The 14,132-nt window shown below is 51.8% G+C and overlaps 1 protein-coding gene and 1 pseudogene across 1 annotated transcript; one reads left to right on the top strand and one right to left on the bottom strand.

Moving 5' to 3' along the window:
* Nucleotides 1-6,522: 6,522 nt before the first annotated feature.
* On the bottom strand, nucleotides 6,523-10,075 carry LOC148055596 (trypsin II-P29-like; annotated as a pseudogene).
* LOC148055595 (trypsin I-P1-like) lies at nucleotides 9,919-13,784 on the top strand. The gene is made up of 5 exons (XM_087759560.1): nucleotides 9,919-10,390; nucleotides 10,825-10,993; nucleotides 11,603-11,856; nucleotides 12,649-12,785; nucleotides 13,530-13,784. Exons 1-5 carry the CDS (start codon nucleotides 10,351-10,353, stop codon nucleotides 13,677-13,679), a joined length of 750 nt encoding a protein of 249 aa, XP_087615686.1. The 5' UTR covers nucleotides 9,919-10,350; the 3' UTR covers nucleotides 13,680-13,784.
* Nucleotides 13,785-14,132: the final 348 nt, after the last annotated feature.

Below are 14,132 nucleotides of genomic sequence, written 5' to 3'. Positions count from 1 at the left end.
GGTGTGAGAGAGGACAGAGAAGAAAGGGGAAGGGGAGAGAGAGAAAGCGAGTAGAGGAGGAAAGTGAGGGGCAGAGAAATGAGGGAAGGCAGTGAGAAGAAGAAGAAAGGAGGGTCAAAAGGTGATTCAGAGATGGGAAAGAATAGGAAAGAAATTAGTGGTCAGGCAGAAGACAGACAGAGGATCCCACCACTTTCCTTAAGTAGACAGAGCTGGGGGGCAAGAGGGGAAAATGGGGTAGTGTCAACTACAGGGCTGTGTCTGTGCTGGGGACACATCCCTGTTTGCATGGAAAGCTTTGGGCTGTGCTGCTCCAGCTTTTGAGTCACTGTGGGTCTTGCTCAGCACAGAAATATGTGCCTGAGTCGTTGAGTAGAGCGTGATCTGTCGCCACAGATAAGCGGGAGCCCTTAGTCCCATTACTCTGGAAGTGGTTGCTGAATTCCTTCTCAATCTCTGCCTTGCCACCTTCCGGTGAGTATACAACCAACTGCAGAGTGGCACCCTTCCCCGTGGGCAACTTGTACCAGTACATATTGGGGAATGCATTCCCTGTTTGGGAACAGTGCAGAGTCACAGGGTCTCCCTCTCGGACAACTGTGTCTGGCGATTGCTGAAGGGCCTGGCCTGGAAAGCGAAGGGAAGAGATGTGAGAAGTGAAACGCATTGAAGGGGACACGAAAACACATCCTTGAAGTGTGACAGGGGATGAGGTGGCATAAGGATGTCAGCAAGCTATGGGACAGTGTCCCGTTTCTCTGAGAGAGACACATAGGAGAGAAAAAACCCCCACAAACCAGCTTCAAAGACACTAGTAAATCTGTTTTGAAATATAATGACTCCAGTACTCTCAACTGACGTATTAAAATGGGACAGAAAAACCAGATTTGTAGCTCTGTAGAGTCTTCTGCGTTAAGAGGTTGAGGAAAAGCTCACCTGTTTATTGCCCATCCTCCCCCTAGAATCTGCCTTGGGGAATGGGGCACTGCCAGCAACTGGGCACACAGCTGAGGCAGCAGCAGTGGCTCCAGTGCAGCTGCTGAAGGGGAAGGGAAGCTCACTTACCCACGGGGGCCAGGATGGCTACAAGGAACCAGTGGAGAACCATGGAGAATGGCCACCTCCTTCCAGCAACCTGCCTGTGGTGGCAGCACAGGCACAGAGATGTGTGAAGAGGAACGGTTGAGAGAGGAAGAGACACATCTCTTGGCGGGTGGGCAGGGCAGTGAGAGAGCGCCTGAAATGTGAGAAGGCAGTTGACTGGCTGGGAACAGTGGGGAATGGCACCTGCATGCAGGCGTGAGGTGCATGTACCCTGCTCCACTGACTTCCTGCTCTGTGTGTGTGTGTGTGTGTGTGTGTGTGTGTGTGAGTGTGTGTGTGAGTGTGTGTGTGTGTGTGTGCGCCCCTCAGCTGAGTTTCCTCTCTAGACACCCTCATGCTCCCAGACTCCCAGCCCTGCAAGCTGCAATGTGGAATCTTCTCCGCTTATTGCAGTGCTGATCCTCATGTTGCCCAGCTATGGGGAAGACTGCTGACCTGTCATCTTCATGTTCTCTAACTGTTCTCTTTCTCCAAAGGGAGATCTCAAGGAGAGAAAAGGCTGCCTTTGGCTCTGCATTGGTGTCCTGCTTTCAGCTGGGTTAGAGTTAATTTTCTTCCTAGTAGCTGGCACAGTGCTGTGTTTTGGATTTTGGAGGAGAATGATGTTGGTAACACACTAATGCTTTAGTTGTTGCTAAGTAGTGCTTACACTGGTCAAGGACTTTTCATCTTCCCATGCTCTGCCCGGTGCACAAGAAGCGGGGAGGGAGCATAGCCAGCACAGCTGAGGCAGACTGGCTAAAGGGCTATTCCATCCCATATGACATCATGCTCAGTAGAGGAGCTGGGGGGGAATTGGCCGGGGCGGGGGGTGGGGGGGGGCTTTGCTTGGGGACGGGCTGGACATCGGTCGGCGGCTGGTGAGCAATTGCCTCATGGATCACTTGCATTATTGTTACTACTATTACTACTCTGCTATTTTATTTTACTTCAGGTATTAAACTGTTCTTATCTCAGCCCATGAGTGTTCTCACTTTTACCCTTCCAGTTCTCTCCCCCATCCCACTGGGGAGGGGGAAGTGAGTCAGCGGCTGTGTGGTGCTTAGTTGCTGGCTGGGGTTAAACCACGACTACTAGTGCTACTAGTAGTAGTAGTAATAATAAAAATAGTGCTACAATAATAATATAGAAAGCAAGCGCTACGCCCTACAATTTCTCACCACCCACCGTGGTGGGTCATGTCATATGGGATGGAATAGCCCTTTAGCCAGTCTGGCTCAGCTGTGCTGGCTATGCTCCCTCCCCGCTTCTTGTGCACCTGGCAGAGCATGGGAAGATGAAAAGTCCTTGACCAGTGTAAGCACTACTTAGCAACAACTAAAGCATCAGTGTGTTACCAACATCATTCTCCTCCAAAATCCAAAACACAGCACCGTACCAGCTCCTAGGAAGAAAGCTAACTCGATCCCAGCTGAAACCAGGCCATGCCACATGCCAGCCTGTGAAGAAAGAATCGCATGTGGCCCAAAGGGGGAGGCCCGAGGGAGAAGGGGTGCTGAGGATTGGAGCCAGGGTGGCCTCTCCCTCCGCCTTCCTTGCTGACAGGCAGTAGCCCACGTTCCTCCAGAGATGGTTCGTCCCTGGGACCTGGGGCCTAGCTGGGGAGAGCCTTGGGTGTCTCAGCCTGGTGCTGCCTCTGGGGCAAGGGCTTCTGGCAGCTCTGCTTCAGGAGCACACTTTGTCTGGCAAATTCAAGGAGCGCTCAGGGACTGAGAGCATCTGTGTCATCGCCCCCTCTGCCCTGTGAATCAACCTGCCCAAAGCGGTTTCCTTTTCTGGCAGGATTGAGCTTGTCCTCCGGAGGGGTGTGGGGGGTGCCGCTGGGATGCAGCCGCTGAGACCACTAGGGTCTTGAAAGCAGCTGTACAGTGCAATTTCATTGACTCCTGCTCTACCCGTGACCCCTTTCCAGTGAAAGGCATGGGGAAAACTGTACGCAGGTGCTAAGCAGGAGACGCTGGATCAACAGGTGGAGACTGTGGTGTTGCACAGTTCTCTTGCGTGCCAGACAGCATCTCCCTCTCCCCACAGCTCCAGCATGAGCTGAAGCACCCGTGACCGCGCCTATGCCTCACACTCCATGAAGGATATCTCAGCTGCTCACCTTGGTGGACTGTGAAAATATAGCCGAGCATCAGCTTCCCCTGGGGACTTCCACTCTCTTTTGCTCTTCAGCACCACTGGAGCTAAAGCAGAGTAGGCAAGTCAGGGCAGCCCTCTTGTCTTGCGACAAGCAGCAGGGGATGCAGTGGGTGGGCCAGGCCAGATGCTAGGAAACAGCAGAGCTTCCCAACAATCCCTTCTGAAACCTCTCGGGGACTTTCTCGTCCTGGTCACCAGGGCCATCCCATGGCTCACCTGGGATGTCTGCTGCTGTGGGCAGGGACAACTCACAATGTAGCTCCTCTTGCCTCCCTCACCCCTTTAAGCCACAGACCCCACTGCCTGCCAATACAAGGCAGGTGGAGAGACAGCCAATGCGAGTGACTCCAGGGAATTCCTGGGTTGCCTCCTCCTGGAGGTTTGTGATCTTGATAAGCCCGTGTCCCAGATAGCTGGCGTTGTGGCTTGCAAGCTTGTGACTCCCACAAGGTTCCCAACAAATTCAAATGTAGAAATTGCACATCAGCCCTCCTCATCTTCCCCCCCACCCCCGAGTTGCTCTGGTCTCTGTGCTCACCAACGGGCCTTGGTTTCCCATCTGTGGTTCTGCGCAAACTCAGAGCCCCATGGCTCCACGCTGAAGGGAGTGGAGAGCTACACATGGAGGAGGCGGAGGCCTGAGTTTGTCTTTTGGGGATGAGAAATGGGGAGGCAGTGACATAAAAGGGATGCATCCCTGTTTGAGCCATGGCTGTTTCAGCTGTGCACATGAAGACTCCTCAGATGTGTTGCATCCACCCCTCCTTTCCATTGAGCCTGAGAGGCCTGGCCTCCAGTGCCCGCCAAGCTTATTTACCTCATGCTGCAGTGAAGTGGTTATTTTTCTTCTTTTCTCTGAGGATTTTGTGGATCTGGGAGTGGGAAGGACTGCCTCGATGCTGTCTTTCTCAGCCTACTCCTGGGAAGGCAGGCGTGTCTGCAGATTAGAGCCAGGGGAAGCGGCCCAGACACCCACCTGCTTTTTCTTGGAGGGCAGTGGGTTTGGGGAATTAGCGCAGGGCATGCCTGGATGTCGGGTTCCCTGAGGAGGAGGGGGTTTGCAGCCAGCTGAAGGAAAAGCCTCCCACAGTCACTTTTGGGGAAAGGGTCGGGGGCTATTTTTTAACTAACCAATGGGGTTGAGGTGGCAGGTGAGCACAGATCCCCCTCTTGGCTGGGGGAGCTTATGTCAGGCGAGGGCGGCAGAGGGTTTTGGGAACCTAGGGGTTAATGGGTGACCAGGGACAACGGTTTGGCGGGGCGGGGGTGGGGCGGGCGTTGTGCCTGGGACTCAGCTTTTGGAGCATCTCAGTGAGGTGCCGGATGCCTGCTGAGCCGGGGCTGGAAGCCCCTCCGCACACCTGGGAGGAGCTGGGTGCGGGTCGGGGACGTGAGGGGAGTGACAGGCACACAGGGCGGCAGAGAGTCCTGCTCTTGCAGCAGTTACCGGTGCTACCTCGTGGCCAAACTCTTAACTGCACCGGTCCAACCATGCATTCGCTTTCCTGGGGTTCAGTTATGGGACAAATAAACCGCCCGGTACATTAAATGGGAGAGTTGTCTGCACTCCGCCTCAAATCTGCAGCTCTGCTGCAGATTTCAGTTCTCCTTCTGCAGATTTTAGTTGTCCTTCTCTAAGCCTATACTCTTTCCCCAGCAGACTGTCAGTAGCTTTGACGGCAACGCCGGAGGGTCTGGTGGATTCTACAGCATAGCGTAAGTTGAAACGGAGTTTCTGCTTGGGTTAATATTAGCCAGTGTCCCCACACACAGAACGCAGCCCAGAGGTGGCCAAGCAGTGGCGGAAGAATGCACAATAGCTGGATCAAGTCAGCTCCAAAACGCTAACCTGCTTGGTGCAAAGCTTAAATGGGAATGCTCCAGAAAATGCTGGGAGAATACAGCTGACTCCTCCACACCTCTCTGGAAAAAAAAGAAAAAATCCCCTGGAGAAGCTATTCTGTGCAGAGGCTGAGCTTCTGGTGGAGGGGGACTGAAGGCATGCGACTAGGGAACTGGAAACCTGAAAGGCACGCTACTTGAGGTCTGGGGACCCTAGGGACACAGGACCTGAGCCACGGGCCTCATGGAGAAGGGACCCAGGCACACGTGACTCCCGGGATCACGGGATCCGCGGATATATTACCTGCAAACACGGGATCCATGGGCAGGACTATGCCATTTCCAACCGAGTGGTCTAATAAAAGCCCCCTGATTCTTCATTCCCTCTGTCCCATGGCCGCAGAGCAAGAACATGTCTTTCTCTCACCAAGAACGGCTATGGAGAAGCCCAGATGTCTGTGAATATGGACGACCATCTGCCCCTGCGCTTGGTTTCAGCCAGCTGCATCGCACCTGGAGTGAGTGGGGGACCCCACTTCTGAAACTGGGGAAGAGCTGGGCGGTCAGAGGTGCAGGTGGGAAGGGACCCTTGGCAGGTCCCAGTCTTGGAGCGGGCTCTCTGTAGTGTTTTCAGCCTTGTCCCCTGGCATCTGAGTTTTGCCTGCTGCCCCTTGCTCCGTCACTCGGAATAACTGAGCTCTGGTGTCTCCTGAGTTGATCCTGGATCTTCTTGGACCCTCTGGGCTACAATGACCCACCTCAACCACCCCAAAGCCTCTCCCTCTCTCCTTCCCTCTCCCCCTCCCTCTCCTTGTTTCCCAGTCCCTTCTCCACCAAAACCGGATGCTGGATCTTAGGCGCCACAGCCTCCCTTGGCCACACTCCTCTCTAGATGCCCGGGTTCTGGGCTTTGGACAAGGAAGAAAGAGGAGGGCAGGAAAAAAAAAATCTACCAAGGCAACTGGAGAATTTCCAGGACGCAGGGAAATTTCACTCAAAGGCTGGAGAAGGGAATGTGCATCACCGTAAGTTGCTCTCTGGATCAGATTTAAAGATTTATCCAAGCAACACAGGAACCAGCTATAGGGGAAGGAAGGCAGAGGGGATCTCTACCTGAGCATCCTTTCTGGGAGATCCTCGTCCCTGAACGCAAGAGGAGCCATCTGGAACGAGGTGCTCTGAGGAGTCTTTATGTTGCCTAGGAAAGCTAGGTATTTGGCTTCCCAAGCAAGCCCCTTCCAGAACTAGGGACCATTAGGGCCAATGTTCCCATGATTAAAGCCCCACCCTCGCTTCCCATCTCAGCCTGCACAAGAACAACACAGCAGCACTGTCCGATAAAGCCACCTTCTAACAGACGTCTTTGACAGGTCAGCCCTGACCTGACCCTTCCCATCCTGCTCAGAAAGGACTGAGCTCCTCCCAGGACGCCCTCTATGCTCCAGCAAATGAAGGGATGAGCTTGGGTACCTCTCCAAACTGTCTTGCAGGACTTTGGCAGCCCTGACTATCCCTCTCTGGGTCGTGGGAAACACCCTGGCAGAGGCATGGGAGCAGAGAAAGACAGCACCCCTTCTTTGCTGACCTCCCCTACCCCCAACAGTTCACTGTTACTGCAGTCAGTGCCCAGCAGATGTGGCTGGACCTGCTAGTTTGGCTGAAGTCCGCTCTCTATCAAAACTCTGCTGGAAGGGTACTGTGTCACAACAGAAAACCTGGAGAGGAGGAAGCCTACGCACACTCTGCCAAGCTCTGACTTCTTACACTGTGCAGCCTGAGGCACCCTGCGGTGTGTGACCCAGGGCTCTGTGCAGACATCAGTGCTTACCTGGCAGGAGTCTTTCCCACCATCCAGGAATCCTACACACATCGCGTTGCTAGTGATCTGGCCTGGGTGAGCCTCCTGGCACTTTTGGTTACTCAGAACTGGAGCTCTCAGTCACCGGAGAACCTGAGGGAAACTGGCTGCCGGGGCAGCAGGGAAAATTAGGTTTCCTCTTGGGACTCAGCACTGTCAGCGAACAGAAAGACCTGTAGACCTATATGCGAGAGCCATCCAGCAAAGCAGGGCAACCCTTGACGTGCATGAGCAAATGCGAAGGGCATTGTTGACTGAGGCACACTGGCAGGGCAGTTTGGGGAACTCACAGGCAGAACATGGAAAGGCTGCAAAGCAGGAGTGAAATGTACACGGAAGTCATGAACGTGGCGCTGAAGCCGGAGAAGTGTGACCAGGTACCTGCAACATGCACTGATACTCACAGCCACTGCTCAGTGTGTTTCCTCACCTTGAAAAAGGCACTCGGGACCCTCCTTGGCACAGGAGCTGGGCAGAGCTGTGGGTTGAATGTCAGCACTGCAGTCCATGGTGGTGGCCAGCTTGATCAACACAACGCCGGTATCAAGGCTTCTTGAATCGTATCTAGGATGGTGAATGATTAACGCGGCACGCCTGACTAGTTCACTGTCTTCCTTCACGTAATGTTGCGCTCTCCCATCCTGCCATACTTGCGTATGGCTGCAAAATTACCAGCAGGGAAGAGCAGCAGTTAACCATGGGTAGAACAGCTTGGTGCCACACGGGGCCTGGCAGACCCTCGGAAGAGAGTCAGGGAGCGTTGGCCTAATGAAAAGTGTATGTGTCACAGAGCTCTAGGAGCTTCCCGATTTTATGAAAGACAGAGTCTGGAGAGTCTTGCTAGTTGGCGTCCTGTCCGACGGATCCCCCGCTGGCAACCGTGGCAATGGTGCGAGCATAGATGGATCACCTCAGACACCTCGAGCAATGCTTAGGGAAAGAAGGTTACATTTCCTATTGCAGAGGAGCATGATCCTTGATCTGTGCTCTCTCTGCAGAGGTATGCCCGAAATTCAGGACAAGGAAGATCCATGGAGAAAGTCTGGAGGAATGAAAAAGAAGGGAATAGTAACGGTAAGCCACGTGGGCGTGCAAGTATGCACAGAAAGGCATGTTAGGATGCACAGAAAAGGATGCCAAGACTGCAGGACTATTGGAAAGATCATGTAACGCAGTGAGACACAAGGCAGTGTTTCGCCTTTGGTGTCAGGTACACCATGCATCGCCACCTTGGATTCTCTTCTTTTGCTAAGCACCATATTGCAAATCGGGTGGCTTTGCAAGGTTTGACTGGAATCCAGATACACGACCCAATCCCTACGTATGATTTCTAGCAGTGAGCAGCTGAGAGGACCCACTGGCTGTTGATGAACGAACCGCCACAGAAGTGATACCCGGCATTCAAGGACACTGGTAGGGAACGGAATGCTCGAGGCAATTGCAGCCTCCCACAATCTTGTCATCACCGGCATCCCCAGGAAAAGCAACTGAGAGAAAGAGGACTGAGTGTCACGGCACCAGGTCTGAATCCCTTCTCTTGAAGTGTAGCAGCAGCCAATGAGCTACAGGGGAATTAGCAAGAGCCAAAAGAGTGTGAAACTTGAGAAGCCTTCACAGCAGCTCCTGAAATATCCTCCGGAGTTCTCTCTGTGCTACGCTGAAGCAGGAGGCTTTGTCTTTAGCACCCGGAGTCAGAAAGAGAACAGAAAAGCAGAAGCTGCCAAAGAACTTCACAAACGAAAAGCGCGCAGCCTTCACACGGGCACCCTCACTTCCGTGGCACCTTTGGAACAGGAAGCAACAGCTGGGTCATGGTGGGAAGCGCACGGCGCACATTTGCGTGGGCTGGGAAATGGAAAATGGCCAATGCAGTTGGGAGTGCCAGCAGAATTTTAATTTGCTGGGGGGAAGCCAGGGGTGAGCAAGAGGGGAAGGAAGCCCTGGTAGTGAAGAAATCGGAGAGAACATGAGGGCTCTGCCGAGTTGGAGGCTGACGTTATAGCAGAATGTAAGAAAGAACACGAAAGGGATTTGTTGAAACCGCTAGAACAGTGGCCTCCAAGCAGTTTGCATCACGCACGCCTATTGGTAAAACATTTTTGAGGATGCACCCCCAGTCCAGGTGTATTTAGTGACTGATAATTATATACGTATAGTACTGAAGTTCTAATGTTTTCTTCCCACACCCCAGTGCATCGTCTTGCGCACCCCCAGGGCTGCATGCACCCCACTCTGGAGACCGCTGCACTGGAACATGGTAAACCGGGAGCCTGTCTCTGACCGTCGACTACAGATGCAAAGAGCAGAAGATGCAAAACCCTTCCGCACACCCTCCCCTGGCCTCTAGCAACTGGGGACTTGATGTTCCTAGGTCAGACGGGATGTCTTTCAACCAGCTCCCCCCAGGCAGGAGAGACTTGGGAAGAGAGAATCAGCGGTCCCTCCCCCAGCGAGCTCTGTGAGATGTACGAGGACTAGCCGCAGAAACTCCTCCGCTTTATGCTCCTGGGAAGCTTTATCTCCGTCAGCCCACGGTCTCACCAGGTTTCCCTTTCCCAGGATCTTGCATCAGCCTGGACAAATGTATTTACTTGATCTGAGTCCAGTGATGATACAGCTGACTGAAATACTTGCACTAGGAACATGGATTCCTAGAAATGCAAGCTGCCATTGCTTGTCCATTGATAATATCTCATGCCATTTCAGCATCTCAAAGCATAGGGCTTCTGTTTACAGTCACTTGAGGTTATCCCACGTCTTGCAGGAGCTAACATGATGAAGTTGGAAGCTGCCTGGGAAACGATTATTCCTCAAACGCATTAAGCGCTAGCAAACCCAGCATAATGACAGAAGTTAGCACTCCTTCAGATGAAGGATTTGAGAAGATCTCTTTATTTGTGTTCACAGGATTTTTGTTCGTACGCATTACATCCATAAACATCGATGTTACACTGAAATTCGTCTGCTGCAAGAAGCATCTTACAGTCCGTTACCTCCAATAGTCAGCTTCCGGTAAAAATATGCACTTTTAAGAATGACACCATGAGCACAGAGGAATCTCCAAGGGGTTTGAGGGTTGCTCTCAACAGGTGCTGCGTACAAGACCGAGACAGGCAAACACCTACACATCTTGCAAAGCCCAAATGTATTTTTAAACGGAAGGCTGCCCTCTGAAATAATGTAAAATACCTCGCTGTCTTAGGAAAGGTTTATGATTAACCGATACATTATTTGTACTTTCTACCAGTGGCTGGTAAAGCCCACTTTTGGATCTTCAAATTTTCCACTGTGTACTTTTTGTCTGGAGAAAACCTTGGACTAGAGATAAGGCCATTTCAAGAAATGTATTTCTAGCAGCTCACGCTTCCAGTCCCCCAGCCTGGGCTTGAGGCTGTGTCAAGATCATGAAATACATACTGTTTCTCACCTTTGTTGGTGTGGCTGGTGAGTACATTTCTTCCTTCTATTTGTGTACTTTGTAAGGAAGCTCGTTTTCTGAGCAAATTTGCAAGGTAGTCTGTTGGGGGAAAGTGAAGTCCAGTTTCAACTAGCAAAAGTTCTAAGGCAGAGCACTGCAACTTCTTTTGACTGCTGCCTGGTCATAATTGCTTGTGTCACAAAATGCCTTCATAGCAGCTCTTGAGCCAGGAACACTGACATGTGTCCATAGCTTCAAAAAAAGCCTTAAGGGCTGTGAAGTCTAAAGATAACACCTCTGGCCCAGGAAGTCCCAAAGCTGCTGTACATTTTTGGACTATGGGCGAGTGCTACTGTGAGTTTTTATAGAAGGAGAGCCACAAGTGAGATGCTTCCGTCGGTCAGAGGGGCACAAGATTCCTTATGCCACGTGTTGACATATGCCACTTCTTATCTCCCAGTTGCCTTCCCCCTCAACGCTGATGATGACGACGACAAGATTGTGGGAGGCTACACCTGTGCAGCGAACTCTGTCCCCTATCAGGTGTCCCTGAATTCTGGGTATCACTTCTGTGGAGGCTCCCTCATCAACAGCCAGTGGGTCCTGTCAGCTGCTCACTGCTACAAGTCGTGAGTGGAAAACATATGTTCTTCCGTAACCTACTTCTTTCTTCCAGTTTGCTTCTAGCAGGGATTCTGAGCTGTGGGATCCAAATCCGTAAGTGGCTCCGTTCTGACAGGACACAAGCAAGGAATGGGTGGCTCGTTCAGGAAGCTGGGCTGAGGCATCATAAGGGGTTTTCCACTTGTGCCAATGCTTCTGCGAATGCAGAGCAGTGTCTGAAAGGACAGCGTGATAATCTAGCAAGGAGTTATGGGCTGTGATTTCTTATAAATTGCATTAATCTCGCTACAACTTAGTCACTGGAGAACAGGGAGAGGAGCGAGGTCAGGGTGATTGCAGCTTGCCTTTCTCCAGACTGTTTCTAGAAAGCACTGTTATCCATTCAGCTTGTCCCAGCTCAAGAAAATAAGCCTGCAGAAATTCACCACCACCTGCACTGGGAGTGGGTAAGATGTCAGTGTAGATCCGTGGGGCTTATTGCAGGGCAAGAAAGACAACCTGCATGGAAACAGCTACTACCATAGCGATGTTGAAGCGAGTGCATACAGTGACAGGGAGGTTCCTCATAACCTCTCGGTAGCAGTAAAGTCTGTGCCATTCCTTCTCTTTTCCAGTCGCATCCAAGTGCAGCTCGGGAAGCATAACCTGGCACTCACAGAGTCGTCACAGCAGTTGATTAATTCAGCTGAAGTCATCCGCCACCCTGGCTACAGCTCCAGAACACTGGACAATGACATCATGCTCATCAAGCTTGCCAAACCAGCCCGGCTCAACCGAGCTGTCCAAACAATTCCTCTGCCTACCAGCTGTGTGACCCCAGGCACCACATGCCTAATCTCTGGCTGGGGCAACACACTCAGCAGCGTCAGTGAGTACTCTGTGGGAACGTACAGCATCACGAGGGCCCGGGAGACACTCTGAGACCTCACAATTAACTCCAAACAGTACAGGGTAAAGCAGAGAGAAGCGCTGTGGGACAGGCCTTTTGGAGTGACCGGTCTCTGGCGGACGGTAACCATTCCGCTGCTTCAAAGGCAAGCCTTTATAAGGTGCTTCCTCTTGTTCTGTCTCACGAACGTGGAATCACTTCAGTCATCCATGTGCCGCTCGCCAGGATGTTCACGCTGCCATAAATTTTGTGGCCTGGCGCTACCAGCTGTGCCCCAGCTGGTAGCATTGTCGAGCACTAGCGATGTAACTAATGTCAATGGAGTTGTCAGTGCTCTGAGAACAAGATCAAAATCTGTGACTGTGGATCTAAGAGATCCATTCTCTTCCATCGACGGTCAGAGGTGTGGATGGTGGCTGGTGTCTAGTCCGCTGAGGACAACTAAACCTGCACCAGAGGAGAGGATGGTTTTCCCGAGGCTCAGGTTTCCTCCAGCATACGTGCTATCAGAGTAGCTCTTAGCTCCACACTTGCCAACTGATGATTGGTATCAGAAGAATTAACGTGGCTGCAGTGTAGAACGGGGGACCCATGGGTAGAATCTGTTCCGTCTAAAGAAAAGGAATCCATGCTGCAATTACCGTTCAGAGGAAAAATGACGCCTGCTAAAAGAGGATGTTCAGGGATTACGTTTCTGCTAGGAAAGATCTTCTCCGGGCTCTGGAACGAACTCAGAGGTGTCCTCAACCATCTCTCCCTCTTTTCTTGTAGATCCGTATCCAGATACCTTGCAGTGCCTGAAGGCTCCTGTACTCACCTCAAGCGAGTGCACCGAAGCCTACCCTGGGCAAATTACCAAGAACATGATATGTGTAGGATTCATGGAGGGAGGGAAAGACTCCTGCCAGGTAAAACATCTGCCTCTCCTTTCCCATATGTTTCTCTCCTGCCTGTTGCTAGTAGAAGAGGCCATCATAGTAGAGAATCTGCGGTATTCACTGCACTGGCACGTCCGAAAGCTCTTTTCTTGAGCAACAGTGGAGGCTTAGGGGGAGAGTTGCTTATTGAGCGAGGCTAGGTTTTTTCCACTCAGTTAGTCATTGTCCCTTTTTTGAGGCAGCGAAGACCTCTGCCCTAACTCTCCACAAGCAGACTATGCCACCTCCTGCGCCTTAGGCTATTTAAGACGGAGGAGTGCTGCACCAGAGAGTCAGTAGTAATGACGGTGACTTCAGAGCTTCGGGCACAAATGTTAGTTTTGGACTGACGGAGAATGAAATAGCCAGCATGCCAAGATCCAGGCAGCCTGGAAAATGAACACACCTGACAATTGCTCTGCATTTTACATGCGCCTAGCTCCGTGGCAATATTTGGCAGAATAATGGTTAAGACACACCTATCCTAAGCGTCTGCCAAGGCCTGCGTCCCTCAGAACCAGGCAGCTTACTCATCCTTAGCTGCGGTGCCCTTGGAGCTAAAGTAAGGCACAGTAGCATCAGGTGTAGAGCGGTAATCAGAAATGACCTTTGTAGAACTTCCGTGTAGAAAAAGCCCAGTGGAGCTCCCTGGAATGTTCTGGGATCTCTGGGATCTCTGGCTCATCACCTAGGCGGACACCATTTGCTGAATATCCGTATCCTTTATGTGCGCAGGGAGATTCCGGCGGCCCAGTAGTCTGCAACGGGGAGCTCCAGGGCATTGTGTCCTGGGGTATTGGATGTGCGCAGAAAGGCTATCCCGGGGTTTACACTAAGGTTTGCAATTATGTCTCCTGGATTGAAGAAACCATGTCTGCCAACTGAGACACTCTTGTTCTGCGTGACCTGCTGCTTCTCCTCATCTTCTTCTTCTGTTTTGGGACTGGACATACAAAAAATATCAAAAAGTAAAGGCTTTCAGGCACCCCTTCTTTGTGCACCGTTTCTCTGGGTACTTCCCTAGGCTATGGTATGGAGGACAGAGGCAGGGAATGTCACTCTGCGGAAGACATTTACTCTTTTCAGCACCTCTCAACTAGCAGGATCTCGGAACATTTTGCAGCAACTTTTTTGCTCAGGTAACTGGTCGTGCTGGGCTTGCTTCGTTTTCCTGGAAGAGTCAAAAGGACAGAGGTGTTCCTGGGTTCTGGTTTTCACTTCTCCTAACCCCAGCTGGCACTGGAACAGAGAGTCCATGAAAAAGTTGGCTGCCAAAGTTGCCAATGGGCTGTGTAGCTGTCTCCTAGAGAAGAGAAGGGAAATAGAGAATTTGAGTGA

The sequence above is a fragment of the Nipponia nippon genome, unplaced genomic scaffold (genome assembly GCF_047370975.1).
Source record: "Nipponia nippon isolate SJK-2023a ecotype South Korea unplaced genomic scaffold, ASM4737097v1 scaffold_2, whole genome shotgun sequence".
NCBI lineage: Eukaryota > Metazoa > Chordata > Aves > Pelecaniformes > Threskiornithidae > Nipponia > Nipponia nippon.
Note: the sequence above shows the minus strand (reverse complement) of the source record. Positions and strands in the feature narration are given on the sequence as shown.

Coding starts and splice junctions, on each gene's coding strand:
- LOC148055595 (XM_087759560.1), top strand. CDS start 10,351: ATGAAATACATACTGTTTCTCACCTTTGTTGGTGTGGCTG. Junction 10,391..10,824: donor CACCTTTGTTGGTGTGGCTG/GTGAGTACATTT, acceptor CTTATCTCCCAG/TTGCCTTCCCCCTCAACGCT. Junction 10,994..11,602: donor GCTGCTCACTGCTACAAGTC/GTGAGTGGAAAA, acceptor TCTCTTTTCCAG/TCGCATCCAAGTGCAGCTCG.